Genomic DNA, 23,385 nt, shown 5'->3' on the forward strand with positions numbered 1-23,385 from the left:
CCACTTGTGCCAAAACTTGACCTTTCAAATGACTCAAAGAAAACAAAAAAAAATCTATAGAGAGAACAGCAAAAGGCGATATAAATCACATAGCAATAAAACATAAAATGGGACTCTAGTTTCCGACCCCAGAAACGATTCCTGGCACATACAAAAAGAGTGTAGTTGAAAAACTATACAAATGCATATTTGACAAACTCGTCAAATTCAAAAATCTTGGAGCAATTCAACCAGTCTTGAAAACCGAAGACACGAAAACTTTCCTTAAGTCATTCCAATGGAGCGACAGCGTGCTCTCTGACAAAGATAAAGAGAGAACAGAGAAGCTTCTTGTAAAACTCAATGATATACTTTCAAGGCACCGCCTTTACATTGGCTGCACTCAAAAATTCTCAGTCAAATGTAGACCAGACACAAACAGACCTGTAAACACCAAAACTCAAAGAATTCCAATCCATTTTAATTGATGATTTGCTAGTTGAACTAGCACTTCTTTAATTCTACGGAGTTTTAACAACGCTCCCATTCAGTCGCTATTCTTCTCCAATATTTGCTAAACGAAAGCCAAACGGGAAGCTCAGAATTTTACTAGATCTGAGAAAAATAAACCATCTCATTGGAAACGACTACATCAATAATAATTTTGCGATAGCTACACTAACAGATGCGGGCACGCACTTCGTTGACAACAAACTCTTCTGTAAATAGATGGCAGCCATGGCTACCTCTGTGTATCAGTGGCAGATGAACAGTCAGTACAGCTACTAGCCTTCAACTTCGCATCAAGAACATATGCTTTTCAAAGACTTGCCCAAGGACTAAACGGAAAGAGTCGTCGGCACCTTTAGCTGATTCATGCGTCAAAACCTCGACCCAGTGATAACAGCGGATAAATTTTTTCAGTATTTTGTCGACATTGTCATCGGAGCACATGACATAAACGGCTTGTTAGAAAAACTTCGAGCAGTTTTTACATGCATCCGCGAAACAGGAATGGAGCTCACATCAAACAAATGCGCATGTGGACTCACAGAAATACAATTACTTTGTAATACCTTAACATCTGAGGATCTCACGCCAGCAGATTAAAACAGCAGATTAAAACTTTTTCAAAACAATCAGAATGCCACGAAACCCAAAACAAGTAAAACGATTAATCGGAGTTTTTCTATTTTATAAAGTTTTTATCGCCGAACTTGCTGAAAAACTCTTGCCGTTCTATTGTCTATTGAAAAAATACACAAATTTTGTTATAGACGAAAAACATAAAGTTATTCTATAGGAGCTAACAAATGATCTGAGACCTTTCACTCAGACTACACAAAGTTGAGCAGCAGTATGTTATAATGACCTACGCATCCTTTTGCGCAGCCGGATACGTACTCATGATAGAAGACTACACAACAAATGAAGATCATCAATAATTGAAAATTACGCAGCCGTCAGTTTTGGATCTAGAATTTTCCACCCAAACCAACTCAAACATTTGATCCATGCGAAGGAATTCCTCAGTTCACTTTTCCCTCGACACCTTTGCAAATAATATATGGGGCTGTAAAAAACCAGTTCTCATTTTGACAGATAACAGATCAATGACAAAATTCTCTCAAAGAAATCGTACCGCCAACACTTTGAATTGCTCTCGCCCGCGTACTCAACTTCGACATCATACTGGAACACATACCCGGAAAAGCTAATTTAGCAGCGTTTTATCTGTCGAGATTACACATAAACCCGAAAGCGAAGCTCGAGGTACGCAGCAACTCACGCGTACCGATGCACGAAATGGAAATCAACACAACAGCGTATACACCTGAAAACTAAATCAGTTATCTGAGCAGCTCAGATGACGATACCCCAAAAATTATGAAAACATACTTACTTGAGAGTAAATAAACCAGCGGAGAAGATCGTATGAATGTTCGAGCTGAAGTTCAACTGCAAATTCTTGCACCTGCAACGCAACAAATAAACACCGTGCATGAACAAAACCCATTGGATGAATTCATCACTCACTGGCACGCACCTTTAGACCCTCGTGCTGAACAACAAGACTAAGATATCAAATGAGTTCTCTGATTTCAGAGAGGTTCACCGACTACAGGACAATATCTATCCAATGACCTAAAAACTATCTCAAGCAGTTCCCAAAACTAGCAATACCAGAAGGTGTTCTTCATCAGGTGGTCCATAACTGCACTGGATATCAGTTTATTGAACAATATTGCGTCCCGTCGCACTTACAGAAGGAAGTACTCTACAAAGTTCATAACAGTGTTTGGAGAGGGAACAAAGGAGTCTCACTTACAATAGCAGAGTTCAAAAAACGATTTTTCTTCCCGAACTTCACTGAACGCCTAGCAGAATATATCAGAAACTGTCTCACATGCTTGAAAACAAAACCAGCAACAACATCTGCACTGAAACTTCCATTTCAACCACCTCCCAGCAGGCCAAATTTTCCCAGCAGGCCTTTTACATATATATTTGGTGGGAAAGATGCACCCTTCTCCTACACGTACATTTTCTCAGGTATTGATGTCTTCTCGAAGTATCTTTTCGCTATAGCCCCTATGAAAGGCGACGCAGACGCAGGAGCCCTTGTTTGAGTATTTCTGAGACTCATACTTTCCATAAAGAGTCTTATGTGACCTGGGAACTGCGTTTACATCCGAACTAATGAGGAACTACCATACCTATTGGAGTTGGAGCTCAAAAACCGCACTGAAACATGCGCAAAGCATTGGTATACTTGAAAGAAACCACGCACCGATAAAAACAAATCTTGAGAATGAACGAAAACCATAGTTCCTCAGACTGGCGCAGATACGTTAACATTGCAGTTTTAATACACAACAGAGCATTTTCACCAGCTCTTTGTTGTACGCCATCTGACGTCTTTCACGGCAGAACACCGATAATTTCTTTGACTTGAGATTTCAAACTATGGGTGTCTCATTCAAAATACGACTGCATTAAAGAACTACAAGATAAAACAACGCAGCTTTTTTCCAGCGTAAAAGACAACTTCATCTCGTGTTATCTGAAATACAAAAAAGTACTATGACAGAAAAGCAAACGCCTCACCACTAAAACCTAAATCATACTGCTTGATCCTTGACCCAAAAAGCTCAAGACAAGTGGCATCAATTAATAAACAGCAAATCACGTGAATCCCATTATACTGAGTAGAAAAAGTGCTCACGAATGCAAACTACGTTGTACGCAAAACCAACAATAAATACACGCAATGAATCAATCGAATGAGACCTCGACCGGCGAAACCACAGCGTCAAGTAGATTATCTTTAAGACTTAGACCCCAAACACTTTGAAGCAGATCCCTGCAAAACAGAAGAAGAGAGAGAACCACAGCTGTTTGACAATCAGGTCAGGCACAAAATTAACGAAGACAATATGCAGCTACCCACAACAACACCAGATGTCCAGTCAGTTTCCTTTAACTCAAACATTCAAACAGCTGATTTTTTTTTCTGAAGACCCACGAACACAATTTTATGATATGACACATGAACCAACTTTTGACCAGGATGCATTCTTCGTGGAAGGCTCATTTGCAAGCGCAAACACGCAAAAAAACCACAGAATCAATCGATACTGAAGATTACATCTTCTCAAACCACTAAAACATCTCACCATCCGATACTCGTTTTGGCTCAAATCGACAATACAACCTTCGCGGAAACGGTCATCTGGCATTGGCCCGAGAAAACTCGCTATACAACCTCTTGTAACCCTCAGAAAAGGAAAAGGAAGAAGAGGTGAAAGTAATCTTTTCCTTCCCACTTGACTAGTTCCCAGACCCAACTCTGACAAGTGATACAACAGAAACTGATCTCGAGTAGAGTTTTGCCGACTCACAAGCAACAAGCTGACAGTCGGGAAACCAGAGTCTCACTGACTTCACGTTTGATTTATCTGAAAATCTTTTTTTCTCCTGAAAACTAAACCTTATTTTATGAACGTGATTCAAGTGAAGAGGAATAGCTTCAAGGGAATAAAGAAAAGCCAAAATCCAAAAAAAAACTAAAAACTTGATGATAAAAAAGATTCCTTATATAATTTTGAAAATAACTGTGCAACGAATTATTCCGTTCAAATTGAAAAGCCTACCACAGATACCAAAGTGCAATATTAAATTGCCATAAATCCTTTCGACGACAAGAGTTTCAATTCATCAATGATAAGTTTAATTTTTATTGTAATTAAAGTTTGTCAATAGAAATCCTTCAGTGTTTTTTTGTCATTATATTCCTTCTTTATATGGTTCCTTTTTAAGGACCTTAAATAAGCACCTCAGCTTTTAACTTTATTCAAGAATCGAGCCTCAGTTTTCATGTTTCTTGTGTACTAATCACTAATTACTACATTAAAACGTTCCTCGATTTTATGGAAAGGTTTTACAAACTAATTCTTAAGGTGGCTACCTTGCCAAATTAGGGACTCGTAGACGCATTGAACAAAAAGGGATTTACTGAGATTGGGAAACATTGTGATTAGAACGCAAGAAACCTTCCGTTTACTCAGAGCATTTTAACTATACTTAATGAATTTATCACTACGCCAAATGAGAAGAGAAGAGTTAGTTTCAAGTTGGAGCTATGCTCAGCTCAACTACGTTAAATGGAAAATTAATTAGGTTGAGTTTGTGTTTACATCAGTGTTACTTTTGAAATCAGATCAACATTTGTTACCATGCAAAATTGCGTACCACACCTTGTAAACCATGCTATTCCTTATCTTATTAATAGCCGCCCCCATCTTCTCAGCCGGCTATTGTAGAGCTTCTAATTTTTTTTACAATTCAAAGAATTTGAATTGTATTGACGCTCTGTCTTTTTTACGACTCGAAGAGGAGTATTGGAGAAGTCCTTTTTACGACTCGAAGAGGAGTATTGGAGAAGTCCTTTTTACGACTCGAAGAGGAGTATTGGAGAAGTCCTTTTTTAGTCAATTTTATTTGAGTGATTTTTGAAGCGGGAAATGAAACGCGTGAAAAAAATTGAAGTGATTTTGGTGCTGAACAAAAGTGAAGAGCGGAGCCAAAAGAGAGTGGTTTTTGTTCATACCGCTATTTTTGAGAGAGCAAAAATTGATGTGTGAAAAAATTTTCTGTAAGCGAGCGAAATTTATTTGTTCACGTGCGGCTTTTCAAAGCAGTTTTTTGCAACTTTTGATGGTTATGACGATTGAATTTGATAATATATTAGTTTTAGGCTTGTTTTGATAGGAGTTGAAGGTTTCAAGTAGTTAATTTGAGTTTAATGCTTATTTGGAGGTTTTTGATCAGCTTTGCCGATTTTTAGATGAAATTTAATGTTTTTTTTGTTTTAATGCTTTAAGTGGGATTTGAGTAGAAGCTTGTTAATTAGGGAAAAATCAGATACAATTGACTAAAGTTTTTTGGTCTAAATTATTTTTTCTTAGGAAAATTGACAGAAAAATTGAGAAATTTTAAACCATTTTTCTTATATTTTCTTTATTTTAAATCTTAGACAAGTTTTTTATTATGACTCTTATGACTTGCCCATTTTTTGCGAGCTTTTCATTGCTCTAATTGCAAAAGAACTTTATTCGGCTTTATATTTCCTGGTACTATTAAAAAAAGTTTTGTTCAATTTGTTTTTGAATGCCGTTTCTATTCTTCCCTGAATTTTTTATGGCATTTGTGGAGGTTCAGGGTTCACAATAGTTGTTTAAGTTTTGAATTGTGAATTTTTTCGCTCGAATTTTAAAGTAGAGTGAGAAATATTAAATTGCAATAAATCCTTTCGACGACAAGAGTTTCAATTCATCAATGATAAGTTTAATTTTTATTGTAATCAAAGTTTGTCGATAGAAATCCTTCAGTGTTTTTTGTCATTATATTTCTTCTTTATATGGTTCCTTTTAAAGAACCGTAAATAAACACCTCAGCTTTTAACTTTATTCAAGAATCGAGCCTCAGTTTTCATGTTTCTTGTGTACTAATCACTAATTACTACATTAAAACGTTCCTCGATTTTATGGAAAGACTTTTAACAAACTAATTCGCAAGGTGGCTACCTTGCCAAATTAGGGACTCGTAGACGCATTGAACAAAAAGGGATTTACTGAGATTGGGAAACAATAACAGAATTGTTTTTTTATTCTGATTTTTTAATGATTTTTGCATGAAGTTCTTTTGACTTCCTAGGCTAGTTTTTCTCTTCTCTCATTCTGCTAAAAGTGATTTTGAACATCAGTTGCTCAGCAGAGCAATTCAAATTGAACAAAGTCAGTATAAAAAATTGAAGTCGGAAATAGAAACGGGATAAACCCATCAAGCCCAATTTTAGATGCCCACTATTTGAACGTCGTTCCTATAAGTCTTAGTAACCATCTCTATTGCTTATTAGTATTGATAGTAGCCCCTGTAGCCTCTCTCTAAGAAACAGAAGTATGTTCAACTACGAAATGCCATCAAAATAAATCGGACTTAAAAAATGTTTTTGTACAAAAATCTTTTTTTTTCAATATCTTCTGTTATTTCAATCCCTATCATGCTTATTGGAATCGACGGCGGCTATTTTCCGGCAATCTGCCGGGTATTTTCACACCTTCTGCTCCTGCATCCTTGGACCTGAGCTACGATACACACTTTACTTACTGCATTTATTCTCTTGTTTCATTTTCCATGGCTGTTTTTACTCGAGTTTAACCTCTTTTTTAAAATCTTAAATATGCAGATAAAGATAACCGCTTGATTAAAGTTACATGCTTAAAATTTACACGTTAGACTTTATTGTTTGCTTAAGTTAGAGCAACCTAAGGTTGAGTTTTGTTGATAAGTTGTGACTTTTAACAGGTGGCGTTAATGGACAATGCGCCTGTTGGCAAATCGGGTGACAATGAAGAGCTGGCCAAGGACATCGAGGTTGCCAGATGTGGTGCTCTGGCTCTCTGGTCTTGCAGCAAAAGCACAAAAAATAAACGAGCTATCGGTTAAATCACTTTATTGCATATCTACATTAGCATGCCAACCCTATCTATCTTTCATTTTAAATATTTTATTTCTAAAAAGTTTTTTATCAATTCCCTGAGCATAGTAAGACACCTCATATTAAGTGATTGCTAATGTTTTTATATGACTTTTATGTTTATGCTTGCCCTCAATATTAATCTGTTACGTTTAAAAATGGAATCCTACTTCATGGGATTTTTGACAATTAGCAGAATACTAAATTGACGGTCCGCTTGTTTCCAGAATGATTATAATGGCCTTTTTCTATAGTTGACAAAAATAATGGACAATTGTCGTTTGCTGCCAATTATATCATAAAACCTCCTCTCTTCACCAAGGCAGAGAGTTAATTTAAATATAAAAATTGGTGATAATTAATTAATTAGGAATAAATGAAATAAATAGTAAGAGACGCTTAGAAAAAACAAAGAAGACACATCTTGTGAAAATAAATTTAGCCACAATTTCTCCCGAAATAATATATGTAATTTTGTCTCCAGAAGTTGTTCAATTTTTGCGGCAAACTTAGCCAAAATTCTTTTGGAAGCTGTTTTCGTCAAAACGAAATCCAAGAATGGAAATAAATATTTAAAATACTTTAAGTTTTTGAAGCAGTTAAAACCAAATATTTGAATTTGTCACCGAAGATTTTTCATTTATTTATATTTTCCATAAACGCAAACCAGAGTGCTTTCATTAAAAGATACGTTTTCAGGAGTACAAACTCTTTGATAAGTTCAGGGGTGAAAACACTATTATTATAAGTTTCGGAGAAAAACAAACGACGTTTTCTTAAACAATTCTTTTTTGTGTTTGTCACTGAAGCTATTTCACGCTATTTGATAATGTCCTTATCTTGACAACTGGAATCACTTGCAATGAAATACACGTTTTAGTTGAAGATAAATAGTTTGATTGAGGTGTATGTTTTTTTTTTAAAAAAAACAGATATTTATTTACTTTTGTGTAATACATTTCGTTCATTTCAGTTTGTCAACAAAGAGGGCTACTGAGTCTGCACCGTTTTCGGTGGGGGGGGGGGGGGGGGGGTGGGTGTCCCATAGCATTCCTATTTAAAAACCTCTATCAAATAAAATGTACTTGAAATGCTCATTGACTTAAGCGTTAAAATGTCACAAATGTGAAAATTTTTAGCCACTGAACTTCGAGCTTAGATTTTTCGAGAAACCAAAAAAATTTTAATGTCTCTGAAAATCTTTGATTCAGTTTGTAATGAGTTTTTCCCTGATACTAAACAAAAGTTAGCCAACGATCTAAATTTGATATTCTTATTCTTTAATTAGATGTTTTTGAAACTCCTTTATATAAACGTTGGAAATTTACAAAAATTTAGAATCTACTGTTTTGAAAACAAAGGAATCAAAAAATGTACTGTTCTGAAATCAAAAGTTTTGATTTCAAGTTCAAAATCTGTTCACTAGGGTTGCAAAAACAGTTGTTTTCTCTTATTGTCTGCTAAAATAATGCTAATCCGTATCTGCTACAACCTTGTTAAACCATACGTATATTTCTTCAAGAGTCTTCAAGTAAAGTGAAAAAAAAATGTAGCTTCAAACCTTACTCAGTTGTACTCAGTTACGTTACTCTAGTTACCTTACTAAACGTTACTTTAAAAGTTACTCTAAAGTAGCTTTAGCTTTAAACCTTTTCGAAAGCTGAAAAATTTTTGATTTGGAATATGATGGCATAAACTGAATACCTAATCACTGATTTGGCTTTAAAATTGGACCATCTCTAGTCAAAAATAATGTAAGAAACAAAGTATCAACTACATTTTTAATGTCATGTGTTCTGCTGTGGACTTGGAATATTTTGGCCGAAGAATATATTTGTTTTTGTTTCGTTTGAATTAAAAGTAACATTTTTTATTGGAATCAACCGGCAAAATTTGCTTCGTTGGCTAAACTCGCACGAGCCATCTTGTTATTCTAATTTGAGGTTTAATCTGAGCCTGAGCAGAAAATGTTATTGAAAATTCAAAACTAAATAGAATTCAATCAGCATCATATATTTTTAAATTGGATGAAAACTGATTACAATTGGTCGGTGGTTTGTCTGAAATTTCTATTTGATTAATTGACTTGAACAATCCTTAATCTCGATCCACCAACCATTGTTCTCTTTCAACCAATCCACTGTCGCCATTTCACTTTATAAAATTATTGACACTCAATCATGATAAAAAACAGGGTTGAAGTCTCATAGTTTTCTCACTTACTTCGTCATGTGGTGGCCACGTTATATAGTTATTCTCATAAGATATTATCAAAGCAATTTTGAATTTGAATTTTTTTGTCTTATGATGGCCAGCATACAGCCACGTGGTGATCATAACAGACATATTCGATTAGCGCGCAAGACAGTGTCAGGTGGCGGCCTCGAAATCAGCTCAAATGTTCTGAAGGCTTATCATAGGTTTATTTGCATTTTTAACATTGACCTTGTTCTCCCCTTCCATGTAACCCCAATGGCTCTCAGCCACGCTATTGAGCACTGAGTGAATGGAGTGAATGGAAATTGATTTAAATGAGCTGCAGACCGGCATGGTTGTAACTCGGGATATAACTCAACAAATTTCAAAAATTTGATTCAACATTTTCAGCCACTCCTTGTGAGAATTAAGGAAACACTTAGCTAAAGTTTCTGATCGCGCTATTTTTTTTAGAAATCGTTAAATGATCTGAAATTTATGAATGACTATTTTACGCATGAATGACTATTTTGAAAAGTAATGAAATTGATCTTCATATTCAGTTTTTCTTTTCTTTAAACATTTTTTCATAGAGATTTTACTGTTTTTGTTTTCAAATGTTTTTGAGACAGCTCTTTGTTATGTTAAAAAAGTACCTACTAATCAGAATTTTCTTACGCTATCAGTAGTTTTATTACTCATTGCAGGCAAACATTATTTTAAGAAAAATAAAAATAGGCATTTCGGTGTGAATTGTAAAAATTTTTAAAATACAGTTTGTTGCCAGCAAATGATTATCCGCATTTTGTTTTCCTACTGAATATATTGACAACGTTGTACTGGGAAGTCTGAGAAATAAATGAAAATTATTTGAAAATGTGCACTTGATAATCAGCTAGAAGGGATGGACTAGGTGTATTGTTGTAATAGTTGCTGTTTTTGTGTAGGTAAGGCGGGTGCGATCCCCCTGTTGGCGAAGCTGCTCAAGTCAGAGCACGAGAGTATGTTGGTGCCAGTGATTGGAACTCTGCAGGAGTGTGCCAGTGAGAGCAACTACAGACTGGCCATCCGCACCCAGGGCATGATAGAGGACTTAGTGGCGAATCTCAAGAGTGACAACATAGAACTCAGAATGCACTGTGCCAGTGCCATATTCAAGGTCAATTCAAAATCTCATTTTGTTTTAGGTCATTCTCAAGTAAGGAAAGGAAATAATCGAATAGTTTTAACCAGCCGAATAGTATCAATTTCTTTATTGCATCAGCTTTTGGTTCTTAGTGTAACAATCAAATTTAAAGCTGCAGCAAAAATTTCAACTGTTTGCTCAAATAGGTTTCGAAGTTTTGCATATATCGAGCAAAGTATAGCTTGAGAGTCATGAAAAGAATAAATCCTGTCCAATAGCGGTTATAAATCAAAACCAACAATTTTTGGAGTGTTACAATTGGGACCATAAGTTTCTGTGTTTAATTTCAGTGCGCAGAGGATGAAGAAACTCGCAACTTGGTTCGCAAGTTCAACGGCCTTCAACCATTGGTGGATCTTTTGGACCAATCAGACAACAAAGAACTCCTGGCAGCAGCCACTGGGGCCATCTGGAAGTGCGCCATCAGTGAAGAGAACGTGAAGATGTTCCAGAAGATGGGAGTGATTGAGCGTCTGGTTTATCTGCTGGATGACCAGCCAGAAGAAGTATTGATAAATGTTGTGGGTGCTCTGAGTGAGTGTGCCAAGTCTGAGGAGAATAGGAACACAATCAGGAACAAGAATGGCATTCCGCCTCTCATCAGCCAGCTGACTGGAACTAACCATGCTCTATTGGTCAACACTACCAATGCTATTGGTGCATGTGCCAGGGACAAGGAAAGCATGCCGTTAGTATCAACTTACGTAATAATAATGCAATAATCTGTACTCTTTTCGAGGGTGTCGAGATGAAACTGAGCGAAGCTTTTATTGTTTTCTCATTGCAATTCTTTGCAGGCAATTTTGTTTGCTGTTTGTTAGAGAACCCAGGGTACAAATTTTTTGGTCGCTAAAATATGGAGGCACGTGCAAAGGTGGAATGCTAAGTTTTGCGGCCCTAACTTAGCGGCCCGCTCGCAGTAAGGAAACATAATTTTTGGCGGTGAGGCCAAACCCACAAATACTTTTGACATTTCCCATCAAAACCTGAAACGAAAGCACTTGCCTCGCCTTGGAAACGGAAACATTTGGCCTATTCACAACTTTTAAAAGGCTTCGCCAAATACCCCCCCCCCCCCACCCCACCAACCCCCTCTTTCCCTCAGCTTTCTCTGAAGTAAAAAGTTTGATATCTCTGTACTCCTAATTTCAATTTTATTTAAAGTTTAATTCCCTTCGTGCCCTTTGGTTCTCGAAATAAGTTAACTCATGAATCTTAGCCCCCCCCCCCTCGGGCCGCTAAGATTCATGTGCTAACATACACTTGTCAATCTATAGGGTTCCAATTAAGAAACAGAGGTAGCGATTAAAGACCTGAGTTTGCCCAGCTGTTTTTCCATTCTAATAGGTAGTTTTACAAGTATCGCAAAACCTAATGACCCGGATACCAAAATTTTCCACTCAAGTATTTAAAATGTGTCCTCTGCAGAGAAAAAACACCCTAGGTCTGCCTGCTAGTTCAGAAAAAAATGGGAAACCTATTATACAAAGGTTGACCTCCAATAAAAAGTATATGTTTTAATATCAAACAATGGGGGACACCTCGTGCCACTAACACCTTAAATATTAAGTAATGCGTTCAAAATTATTTTATTATTTTGCCAATTCTTCTGAAAATCACCAGAAATTGGCTGCTGTTGTAACAAATTAATTCAAAACATTGAATTTCTTCGCTTCTACATCAGCATTACTTTTTGTTCAACTTTTTGATCAAATTGAAGCGGTAGCTGTGAAAAATTTTTCAAATTCTATTCATGTACTTTTTGTTTGGTGCTGCATTGAACGAGCTACTTCGTCCAACTTTTAAAACACAATTAAAATTAAAGAATTTTATAATAAATTTTGTTTTAAAAAAAATATGCTGCAGCTGATTTTTTTAAACGCCAAATTTCTGATACATTTTAAAAAAATTTTAATTGTTTTAAAAGTTGAACGAAGTAGCTCGTTAAATATTGTTTGATGTTTTACATTGTTGTTGTGATTTAGAATAATAGACAACTACGACGGGGTGCGTCTATTGTGGTCTCTGTTGAAGAACAACAACTGGCAAGTGGAGGCCTCTGCTGCCTGGGCCATCTGTCCCTGTATCATGAACCACAGGGAGGCAGGAGAGATGGTCCGATCATTCGTGGGGGGACTCGAACTAATCGTAAACCTTCTCAGGTACCCTACAATCTTCGCTAATTCCCATGAGAAGCATGTTTGAATGAATAGCTATTCCGTAATGTGAACAATTCTTGCCTGTGTTAGTTATGGGACGCAGTGTGAAAATATGGAGTCTATAGTGTCCGTAGTACATATGGTCATTGTTTTGACCATGATTGAAGTTTAAAAAATTTAGCATTACCCTCTTATTTCTGTATTTTAAATCTTTTATCCTTTCAGTTAATACCCTGTTATATGATCAAAGGAGAATCTGAAATACTTCTCTGTATTCAATGGTAGCTTCCTAACATATCTACTTGTCTTTGATGGGAATAACATTGTGGGGATTTTCTCAGAACATTCCCAATAGCAGTAACCTTGTTAACTTTTGACATTCAAAAATCAACTTCATCAAGTTGAGGTGTTTTGTTTGTGTTTATTGTAGGCTGTGTTATATAATGAGGTGATGTAATGTTGTGTAATGTACTGTAGATCAGAGCACTTTGAGGTGTTAGCAGCAGTGTGTGCTGCAATTGCACAGATAGCGAAGGATGAGGAGAACCTGGCTGTCATCACAGACCACAATGTAGTCCCAATGCTATCCAGCCTCACATCAACTGTTAGTCCCATCATACCATACACTATACTACATCTTTACTACCCACCTACCTAAACCACCACTGCCCTCAACCAGATGGTCGTTCTAACATACCTCTCAGTTAAACATCTTTTTAATAACCGCAAAGCGGTAGCTGGAACTATTATTGGCCTTCTCCTGGTGTTTTTTTTTAAAAAAATTAAAAGAATTTGAACTGTATTGGGGCATTGACTCTTTACGACTCGAAGAGGAGTATTGGTGGAGTGTCTTTTTTTTGGTAATTTTATTGGCGTATTTAAAACAGGAAGTGAAATGCAGTTTCTGGTCAAACTACTTATGAGCAGAGACAAGAGACAGTAGTTTTCTTTTCATGTCGAATTTTTGAGAGAGAGCAAAGTTTAGTTTTAATTCACTTTTTCTGTTAACAAAGCTTGTCTCAATTATCTAAACTAAATAACTAGTTGTCTCAGCAGTTTCCGCTAAATTTTGTTCTGATGGAGTTTAATATTAGTTGTTTTGTTATAGAAAATGGAGTATTTTTCCTGTTAAATTTTTAATTTAGAGCTCTTCTATAGGGGTTTCTACTGAGAATTAAAAGTTGAAAGCTAGGAAGATAACTTTTTTCTGAAATCATTTATCCAATTTCTAATTTTTCGGGTTTGTTTTGTTCTGGCTTTTCTTAATTTTTCTCTGATATGCCTGCCAGGTATTGGGTTGTTGGCCGATTGAGCAGATAACAAATGTTTGTCCTGAAAAATTAACGGGAAATAATTTTTTGGCTTTTTATAGATAATTTTGTTTAGAGTAAAATCTCAATAGTTGTGTTAGCATGCAGTGTTTTTCAACATCGAGTTCAAAGGTAATATTTTAATGCTAAGAACTTGCATTTTTTGTTGCTCCCAAGTTTCAGCTCACGCAACATGAAACTTAAAAAACTTTCAGGGGCTGCATTCTTCAGTTCATCTTTATACGGTGAAATTTTCTGTTACGTAGAATGTAATAATGGAAATTTCAAAGCGCAGAAATGATGCCAAATATCCGATTTCTCCCTCCCTAATTTTTACAAATTTACTAAATTATGCCAAAAGTTACTCAATTTTACTCCATTTTCATCAAATTTGCCCAATATCTCCCACTTTTTTGAAAAGGTTTCATTTTTGCACCCAATTTTACCCAGCTTTTAACTCAAAATTAGCCATGTTTTATCAAAATTTTTCCAAATTGTTTCCTATTGCCACTCAATTTTTCCCATGATCTTCCCGTTATCACCCAAACTTTCAAAAAATTGCTCACTTTCACCAACAGTTGAACAAAAAGTACAAAAATTGTCCTACAAATTACCCTTTTTTTACCACAATCTGACCTAGTTCGCCCAATCTTTCGTCTTGCACCCAATTTTGATAAATTACATAAATTTTACCCAATTTTACCTAAATTTCTTGCGTAAAATCTCCCCCAAAATAACAAAAAGTTGCTTTTTTTCTAAATCTTTCGAAAGATGCTTCAAATTTTGCGCATTTTTATCCAAAATTAACCAATTTATATTAAAATGCCCATTTCCAATTCTTTCCAATATAAACAAACATAACCAATTTTCCTCCTATTTGTTTGAAATGTTATTAGATTTTTAAATATTTCATCAGTTTACCTAACTTTTTCACCAATTTTCTTAATTTGTGTTTAGGTCGCCAAATTTCTCAAATCCTAATTCCGAAATTTGGTCAAATTTACGTCGTTTTTATTGAAAATAAAAAAAAGTTACCAAAATGTGACAAAAAAACTATATCGAAAAATCGTCAAGCACAAAAGCACCCAAGTTTTACCTGATCTCGACTCTATCTACCCAATTTCTTTCAAACTCATCCTATAGCGATTTGCCAAGTTTTTTAAATACCCAAGAACTTCCCTATGCATGCGCACATTCTCTAACATTGTTCCTGATTTTTCTCCAAGTAACCAAGCTTTTCCAATTCAATTTCTCAAAATGCAATTATTTTACGTCTTTATCCAACGTTAGGAAATAGTTTACCAAAGTGTATCAAAAATTTCAATTTATACCCAAGAATTATCAATGACAAATTTTGCAACCATTTCCCTAATGTTATACAAAATTATTCATTTTCACTAAAAGTGCTCAGATTCATCCTAGTTACGCAAGTTTATGAAAACGGCCCATTGTTTTTTCAAATACCCAATTCAAATTGACAGCTTTTTCCTAATAATAAATTTTTATCGGTTTTTTTCGGTTAATTTTAACTAAATAAGGAAGCCACTTTTTCTAAAAACAAATTTATTGAGTCCGATCAAAATCAGGACATTTTTCACAAAAGTTTATGTGATGCTATAATGATAGAGCTACCATTTTTTCTCAACTTAACGGAAAAGATGACTCCGACAATCTATTTAGATCTCATTTTTATTGTTCCGACCCCAGTTGTGGGGGGAGGAACTATATACTCAAATGGGTTTTTTTGTTCAGTCAATTTTGGCCGATCGATATATTCATCGTAGAGAAATATGAGTGGTATCATTAAAAAGCTCGTCCAGCGTAGAATTCAAAATTAAAAAGAGTTTTTTGAATTTCGTATTTTTCGAGGAGATATCGAGGTTGAAAGTTTTGTGTGAACATGTGATATTTTGTTCACTTTTAGCATGATTTTGTTCAATTTAGCGTAATATTTGTTCAAATTAAGGCTTTTCTATAAAAAAAAATTTTACAAAATTAAATTTTATGCTACAAAAAGAAACAATTTTGTGGCACCAGTAGATCGATAAAAAGGCTAGCTCTGGTCTCGTGAGAAAGTTAACTATAAAAAAAAAGTCGAATTCAATTTGAGAGCTGTTTTTTTTTAAAATTTTTCCTATTTGTTATTGTTTGTTTACTAACTTAGAGACTTGTCATTTTCATATTGAAGTTCCATTAATGACAAACTTCATTTACATTGAAATGATGCCCAATGAAAGGACATTCGTTTTAAGGCATCTCTCATGTCTTTTTTTGTCTTCGACTCAAAATTTTTTATGAAATTTTGATTTTCTTTTTGAGATTTTACTTAATTTTTGGAATTCTATTGCACAGACTTGCCAACTAAAATTTTATTTGGCTTTCTTATGTGCAATAGGTAAACCTATATAGCGCTTTGAGGGGACAGCTAAGGGCTGTCAAGACTTCAAAAAATTGTTTTTCAAAGATTTTTTTTTTCGATTAACCGATTATAAACTAATTTTCCTGAATAGTAAGTCAGTCTCAGTAATGACAGGAGCCCCATCCTTTTTAATGCAACCAAAATTAATCTGGTATGCGGTTTTATCTGCTAACTCTTGGTTTTTTTGACTTCGATAACACGAGTTTTTGTAATTTCAAAAAAAAATATTTGTGTTTTTTATGTTATTTTGTTTTCTTTTGAAATCTTATCTCATTATGTTCATATTGGCAGTTCCCATGGGCTGAAAATAGACGTCCGAAGGATCATAGATAAAGTTTTAAGAGAAAAGATTATGGTTTAAATGGCTTTGACAATTTCATCTCAAATTTCTGCTGCATTTTTTTGGTTTTTGCCTGTGTTTGTTGTTGTTTTTGGACTTATTGTGCTTTAGGACCAAAATCATAGGATTTATTGTGGTGTCTTATTGGTAACATGTTGATGACTAACATCCATGTGTTCCCATCACGGCATATAGTATTGTATTTTTTTAATTCCGTTGAAAGCTCTTGAAATTAATGGCTGTTAAGACTTTAAAAATAATTTTTAAGAATTTTTTTGGACATTTTCCAATCCTAAATTAAATTTCATGAATTATATGTCAATCTCAGTAATGACAGGACCTCCATATTTTCTATTGCAACTGAAATGAATCTGGCTAGTGGTTTTTTCTAACTGTTGGTTTTATTACTTCGCTGCCACCAGTTTTCATAACTTTTTATTATTTTTTGGATAAATTTTTTTTTAATTTTAGTTCTTTTTGAAATTTTATCACATTTTTCTAATAATGATAGTTCTCAATTGGTTAGAAAAGGCGTTCAATGGGTCATAGATAATGTTCGAGTTCGACATAATATTAGAGAAACATTTGTGGTTTAATTGGCTTCTTCACTTTCTTGCACTTTTCTGCTGAATTTTTGTTGTTTACCTGTTTTTGTTTTCATAATCATAAGACCTATTTTGATGTCCTGCTGATGACATAAGAATAACAAACAACTTTTTTTCCTTGTTGAGGCATAACTTTCCGTTTTTGTTGACTTCATCTGAGAGCTATTGAATTTAATGGCTGTTAAGACATTAAAAAAATATTTTTGGACACTAACCATTATGAAAATGGTTTTCATGAACTATGAATCAGTCTCAGTAATGACAGGACCCCATTCTTTTGAATTTTAATTGAAACAATCTGGTAAGCGGTTCATCGGCTAACTAGAGGTTTTACTACTTCGATGCCTTGAATTTTCATAATTTCAAAAAAAAAATTCGGATCATCTTTTGTAATTTTGGTTCCTTTTTTGAAATCTTATCTCGTTATCCCAAAATTGATAGTTCCCATTGGCTTATAGAAGAAGTTCAATTGACCATGGGTTAAGTTTTCAGTGAAACTCTTATGGTTTAAATGGCATTGACACTTTCTTCTCGCACTTTTCTACTGAGTTTTTGGTTTTTGCATATATTTGTCGTTGTTTTCATAATCATAAGACAAATTGTGTTGTTCTTCTGATGACTTATGGTTGACAAACATCCTTGTCTACTCCAGTTATAACTTAGCTTGTTTATATTTTGCGTTGAAATCTATTGAATTTAACATCGTTGATATAACGGTTTTCTAAAAAATTTTGTGGTTTTTTTTATATTAGTTCATACTTGTTGATTTTTTGAAGTCATATTGTTTAAAAAAGAAGAATCCCATTGCTGCTAAAATTTTATGTTGGAATAGAAAAATTTTAACCAAAAATTTCTTTTTCTATTGGCTTTGACACTTTTCTCGCTCAAATTTTTTTGAATTTGATGTTTTTGCCCTTGAAATCTTCATGTAGTCGTAAAATGCGGACTGGTCTCATAGGCTTCTAACTGAGGATTATATGAAAGAGGTTGCTCAATGCACTCACGGTTTAGCGAATAGTATTAAAATTTTCGATATTGTTCGTTCTCAAACATTTTTTATAGTTTTCAGTTTTTGCTCTTTTCGTCAGCTTGTAATTTAATCTCATCGTTGAGAGGTTCCACCCAATTTCTTGTAATTCAAAAAAAATTCCATTAATATCATGTCATAAATCATGCTTTGTTTGTTGGACAATATGCGTTTTCATAAAATTTTGTGAGTGGTCAATATTTGTTTTTCTTTTTTTTCTTCTTTTATCACATTCGCTGAAAAAATTTTGTTTTTGCTTATTTTGGTGCGTGTTTTTTTTCTGGTAGTCTTTTTTGGCAGATCTTGTGAGCGCTTTAATGAGGCATGATACTTTTCATTTCAATTAGTAGTTCGGTTTTGTAACGGTTTTTTAAAACTCAGACATCTATTTTTGATAATCTCATAATTAGGTTGACAATTAAGTCAAAAATGTAGATGATCGCGGGTCGGAACGTCATGTGCAAACGCACATCAACGAGCCTCCTTTTTTAATATTATCAATTTAAAAAATATTTGAATTTGCATGATAATTTTGTCAAGGTATCAAAACCTTGTAGGAGATTAATGAATTCATGCGATCAAAAGTGTAATCCACGGTACAAAAGACATCAATGAAATTTTAAAAACGTCAGAGCGCACGTGCTAGAGTTTTTACTCATAATAGCGTGAGAATTACCTCATTATAAATTCTCTTTTAATGAGAAACAAACGTCAATTTTATTGCAAAATTTTTATTTTCTTTCGACTCTGTAACTAAATCAGAATTAGAAGTTATTGGTCCTAGGCGACTTGATCTTTAGAAAATTCAGTACAAAACTAATGTGTTTTGCGCAAGTTTATTGTTGTTTTCTTCAGTTTTTTGTTTTGTTCAGCTGAAACCATACGTAAATAATCAATATCAAATTTTTGAAACGAAGAATCTTAGGGTCCAATTCCTCTTCCTCGAGTTCAATTTATGAGGACGAGTGAAATTTACAGATCCGCCAGTGTGTTTTGATGAGGCTGCCATAGCAGGAACGGATGTATGAACAAGATGATGATGATGAGTTGAATTATAGGCCAATCGCTTAGTTGTAGCTAAACATGGAGATAGAGCTCTATTTGTTCCGACCCTCTTGAGGGGGGAGGAACTATATACTCAACTGGGTTTTTTTTTGTTCCGTGAATTTTCGCCGCTCGATATATTCATCGTAGAGAGTTGAGACTGGTATCATTAGAAAGCTCGTCCAGCGTAGAATATGGAATTAAAAAGATTTTTTTAATTTTCGTTTTCTACAGGGAGTTATCGAGGCTTAAACTTCTGAGAAAAGAAGAGTGAATTCACGTTGTTTTTATTCACATTTTCCGGAATTTTTGCCTAAATTTTCGTCAATTTTGCTAAAATTTGTTATAATTTTTAAGAATAGTGTCTTTGATTTTATTTTTGAAGACGAACAAGAATTTTTGATTGTTTTGATTTAATTTTTTGGTCAAAAAATCTGGATAAACAATTCAAAATTTAGCCTTTTTCATCAACAACAGCACGAAATAAGCTACTTTAGTCCACTTTGATTAAATTTGCCTACAGTACACCCCCAAACAACACTCATACAATCTTTGTAGACTCAGAGGGGGGGCTATTTCTACTTCAGAGTCCGCAGAGAGTGCCTTGTAGTTAAAACTTTGCCGTTTTTTGCTTACTTTATTCGTTGATTATCAAAAATGCAAAATTTATTTTGAGTTTCAACTCAGAAATTATCTATATCTACAACATTCGTACAATATCGAACGGACAATAAGTATTAACAGGGGTAGTTTTGGGCCATTCTTGGACTGTTACAATCCAAAAAAAATCGGGTTGTAATCAGTCGGTCTTTTTTTTTTAAAAAAAAGACTTTTTTTTAATAATAAAGAACAGAACATATCAAATCAAAGCTCAGGAGTGATAGGTCCAACCAATTGGCTTGCTAAACAGCTCCAGGCTAATGCATTTAGTTTTTTAATTGAAAGTTTATGGTCGTTTGTTTTTTAAAAAATAATTGACTTTTCAATAAATAATGGCTTAGTTAACTTTTCCTCTATTTTTTTCTTAATTTGTTCAACTTCCAGCTTAGTGTCAGCAAAAAAGACTGCTTCTTCTTTCTACTGAGTTAACATTTGTTCTCGGTTGCAGTTTTAAGCCTGAAATTAGTGTTTTCTGGCTTTGATACTACAAGATTTTAGATTTTTGTTTGTTTTGATATTTGCCAGTTTTTCACGTTTTCTAATTTTGTCACATTATCACATTTTTGACAGTTCTCATGTCACCTTATTAGCATTCAAATTAAAACACAATTGAACATATTAAAATCCTGAAAGATATAAACCATCGTTTTAATGGCCTCGACGCCTCTTTCTTGAAGAAATCAATTGAATTTTTTAATTTTGTCTTAACTGTCATTTATACTTTGTCGTTTCGGTCGTATGAAATTTCCTGTATAGTGATAGCTTTCATTGGATTTTTATGGAAGAATAGAAAAACCGATATTCTGATATTAGCAGATAGCTGATGGCTTTTATGACTTTCAAACCCATCGTTTTCCAAAATTAAAAAAAAACTTTTTTAACTTCGCAATTTTGTTCTTTTTATGTTTCTTTTTGTTACCTAATCTCGTTAGTTGATTACAGGTCAAATATGACATTATGGGTGTCAAGGGAATAAAAGGGATTGGTGTCCCAAAATCTTTTTTTTAAAGATTTTGTTATGACCTTACTGGCTTCGACACCGCTTTTTCACAAAAAAAGATTAAATTAATTTGATTTTTGTCATATTTGACGTTCTTTTTGTAGATGCAAGAAATATTCTGGATAATTACAGGTCTCGAGGGTTTCCTTTTCATGAAAAAACGACGATATTTAAATAGCTCTTTTTGTAATTAATGCCTTTCATGACATTGAATGTAATTTTGTTTCGAAAAAAAAATTAAAAGTATTACATACTTTAGCACTTCGCTTTTTTGTCTACTTGTTACCTAGTCTTACTAATGAATGGCCACGTACTACATTATAGCTAATTGAAGAAGGCGCAATCAAATATATTTTGAGTGCCAAAATTTGGCTTGACGGTTTTGACAGCGTTTTCTGGCAAGTTTCAATTGAAATTTTGTTTGTTCTTTGTTGTTCTTTTTAGCCGCTCTAAAAAATGAATAAGGTCAGGTCCTAATGCCCTTCTATAGAAGCAGTGGTAATCGCAAATTTGTGGTAATATCAATTTATTCCTAATGGTATTTATTACTTTGAAGTTAATTGTTTCAAAAAAATAAGGTAATTTTTTTTACTTTTCTGTTTTTGTTCTTTTTTGTATAATTGTCACCAAACCTTTTTATGGACTGGTCGCATATGTTTTCTGGTGATTTATAAGTTATTTTTGTTTAGTTTCAGGTTTATCTGACGGTATGTTGACTTTGTTATTAAATTTAGTTTTTAAGAGGGACATAAATTTTTTGATGTAATTAATGTTTGTTGTTGTTGTTGTTTGATTTTGCTGTTCGTTTTGACTCGCTTTCTTAATATTGACATATTACAACAATCTAATGCATCAATTTTTACTCCACTGAGTTATTTGTTTTGGAGGTTATCTTATCGTTCATACAGAATTTTTTGAAAAAGACTTGGGCTTTTTTGGGATTCGCAAAAAATAATTTTTGGGTTTTTCTATCTGTTCCTCATTTGGTAGACAATTATGCCAAAATTGTGGATGGGCGGGGTCGGAACCTTATGTGCCATTGCACATTACCGAGCCGCCTTGTTTTAACTAAAAATTATTGGATTTGGTAGTAGTAGTAGTAGTAGTGGGAAAAATTGCCCTGTGCACAGTATTAGTAGTAGTGGGTGAAATTTGAATTATTTACTGTAGTAGTGGAAAAAAACTAGGATAGAGTATTTAGTAGTGGAAAAAATGGTGATTAAATATGGATTTCTTGATGTAGTAGTGGGAAAAAGGGGGGTAACAGGAACGAATGCATATTAGCGCTGAGTGGCTGGTACCCCCTTTTTTCCACAACTTTTTTATCACATGAGTTTTCAAGGATATGATAACTTGAGGTCATCATACGTACACAACTATTTCCTATACTGATAAAATGAAGATATTAGTCGTACTGCTTTGATCGCATGAATTACCCTGCCGTAAAGTTCAGATAAAATGGCAGCTCCATTATTTTAACACGGCCAAGTTCTAATAAATATGTCCTAATTTTGTCCTGACTGACTAATAATTTGAATGACTAGCTTCCTCAGCTAGTTAGAAAATAACCGGAAAATTCTAAAATTGGGCAAGTTAGTCATTTTAACTCAGACCTTTTTGTGAAAAACTGCGTATTTGCGTGAAACTGGGATGAATTTGGATATTGTTTAGAAAACTTTTTTAAAATTTGATAAAACTGAGACCACTGGTGAAAAGCGCATTATTCGCAAAAAATCTGTAAGTTCGTATGGCCAGTGGGTGAATGTTGATAAAAATTGACCATTAACAATTCTTGGGTATAATTTGAAAACTTTTGTTGTTTTGGAATTTTTTTGGGATGAAAACAGCATGTAATTGTTTAAATTTGGGAATCTAGATACGAAAAAATTTTGATTAGGAGAAAAGTCTGGCAAATTGGGGGAAAATGTTGGTAAACTGTGAAGCTATTGCAAAGTGCTGAAAATTTTGTAGAATTGTAAGATAAAAATATTGTTCGTTAATTTGAGTGGAATTAAAAAATTGAAGTTTTTGGTAAAGTCTGGCGAAATTTATTTGGAACAATTTTATTTTTGATCAACAGGAAACTTTTTCAGTTAGATTGAATTAGATTAGGGTACAATTTGTTCAATTTATTAAAGGTTTTAGTAAAACTTTGAAGATTTTACGTAAACTAGATCAAAATGGGGTATAATTGCACAGTTTGCGATAAAATGTTTGAAACTTTTGGAAAAGTTCTGAAAAACTGAGTTGAAATTGGGCAATTTTTTTGAAAACTTCCGTTAAGTTGGGAAGATATTGTATACGTATGTATAAAAGTGGGGTAATTTTTTGATAATTGGGTAAAATCTGTGTGTTTTTCTAATTTTCGGCTGAAACTGCAACCTGATGACGAAATATAGTAAAAATGTGGAATAGAATGTG

The 23,385-nt window shown here is 34.1% G+C and overlaps 2 protein-coding genes across 2 annotated transcripts in view; both read left to right on the forward strand.

Annotated features, from left to right (window-relative positions):
• Positions 1–23,385, forward strand: part of LOC142345873 (proteasome subunit alpha type-2-like) — a 184,668-nt gene that overhangs the window by 67,888 nt on the left and 93,395 nt on the right. The window lies entirely within an intron of this gene.
• The window catches only part of LOC142345869 (outer dynein arm-docking complex subunit 2-like), a 70,085-nt gene that overhangs the window by 44,447 nt on the left and 2,253 nt on the right, over positions 1–23,385 (forward strand). Inside the window, exons 11-15 of the mRNA XM_075398299.1 lie at positions 6,847–6,982; positions 10,162–10,373; positions 10,691–11,088; positions 12,386–12,562; positions 13,037–13,163. Coding sequence (XP_075254414.1) covers positions 6,847–6,982; positions 10,162–10,373; positions 10,691–11,088; positions 12,386–12,562; positions 13,037–13,163 — 1,050 coding nt within the window. The remainder of the gene's footprint in view (positions 1–6,846; positions 6,983–10,161; positions 10,374–10,690; positions 11,089–12,385; positions 12,563–13,036; positions 13,164–23,385) is intronic.

Source organism: Convolutriloba macropyga, chromosome 9 (assembly GCF_964194025.1).
Source record: "Convolutriloba macropyga chromosome 9, txConMacr16.3, whole genome shotgun sequence".
NCBI classification, from domain to species: Eukaryota; Metazoa; Xenacoelomorpha; order Acoela; family Convolutidae; genus Convolutriloba; species Convolutriloba macropyga.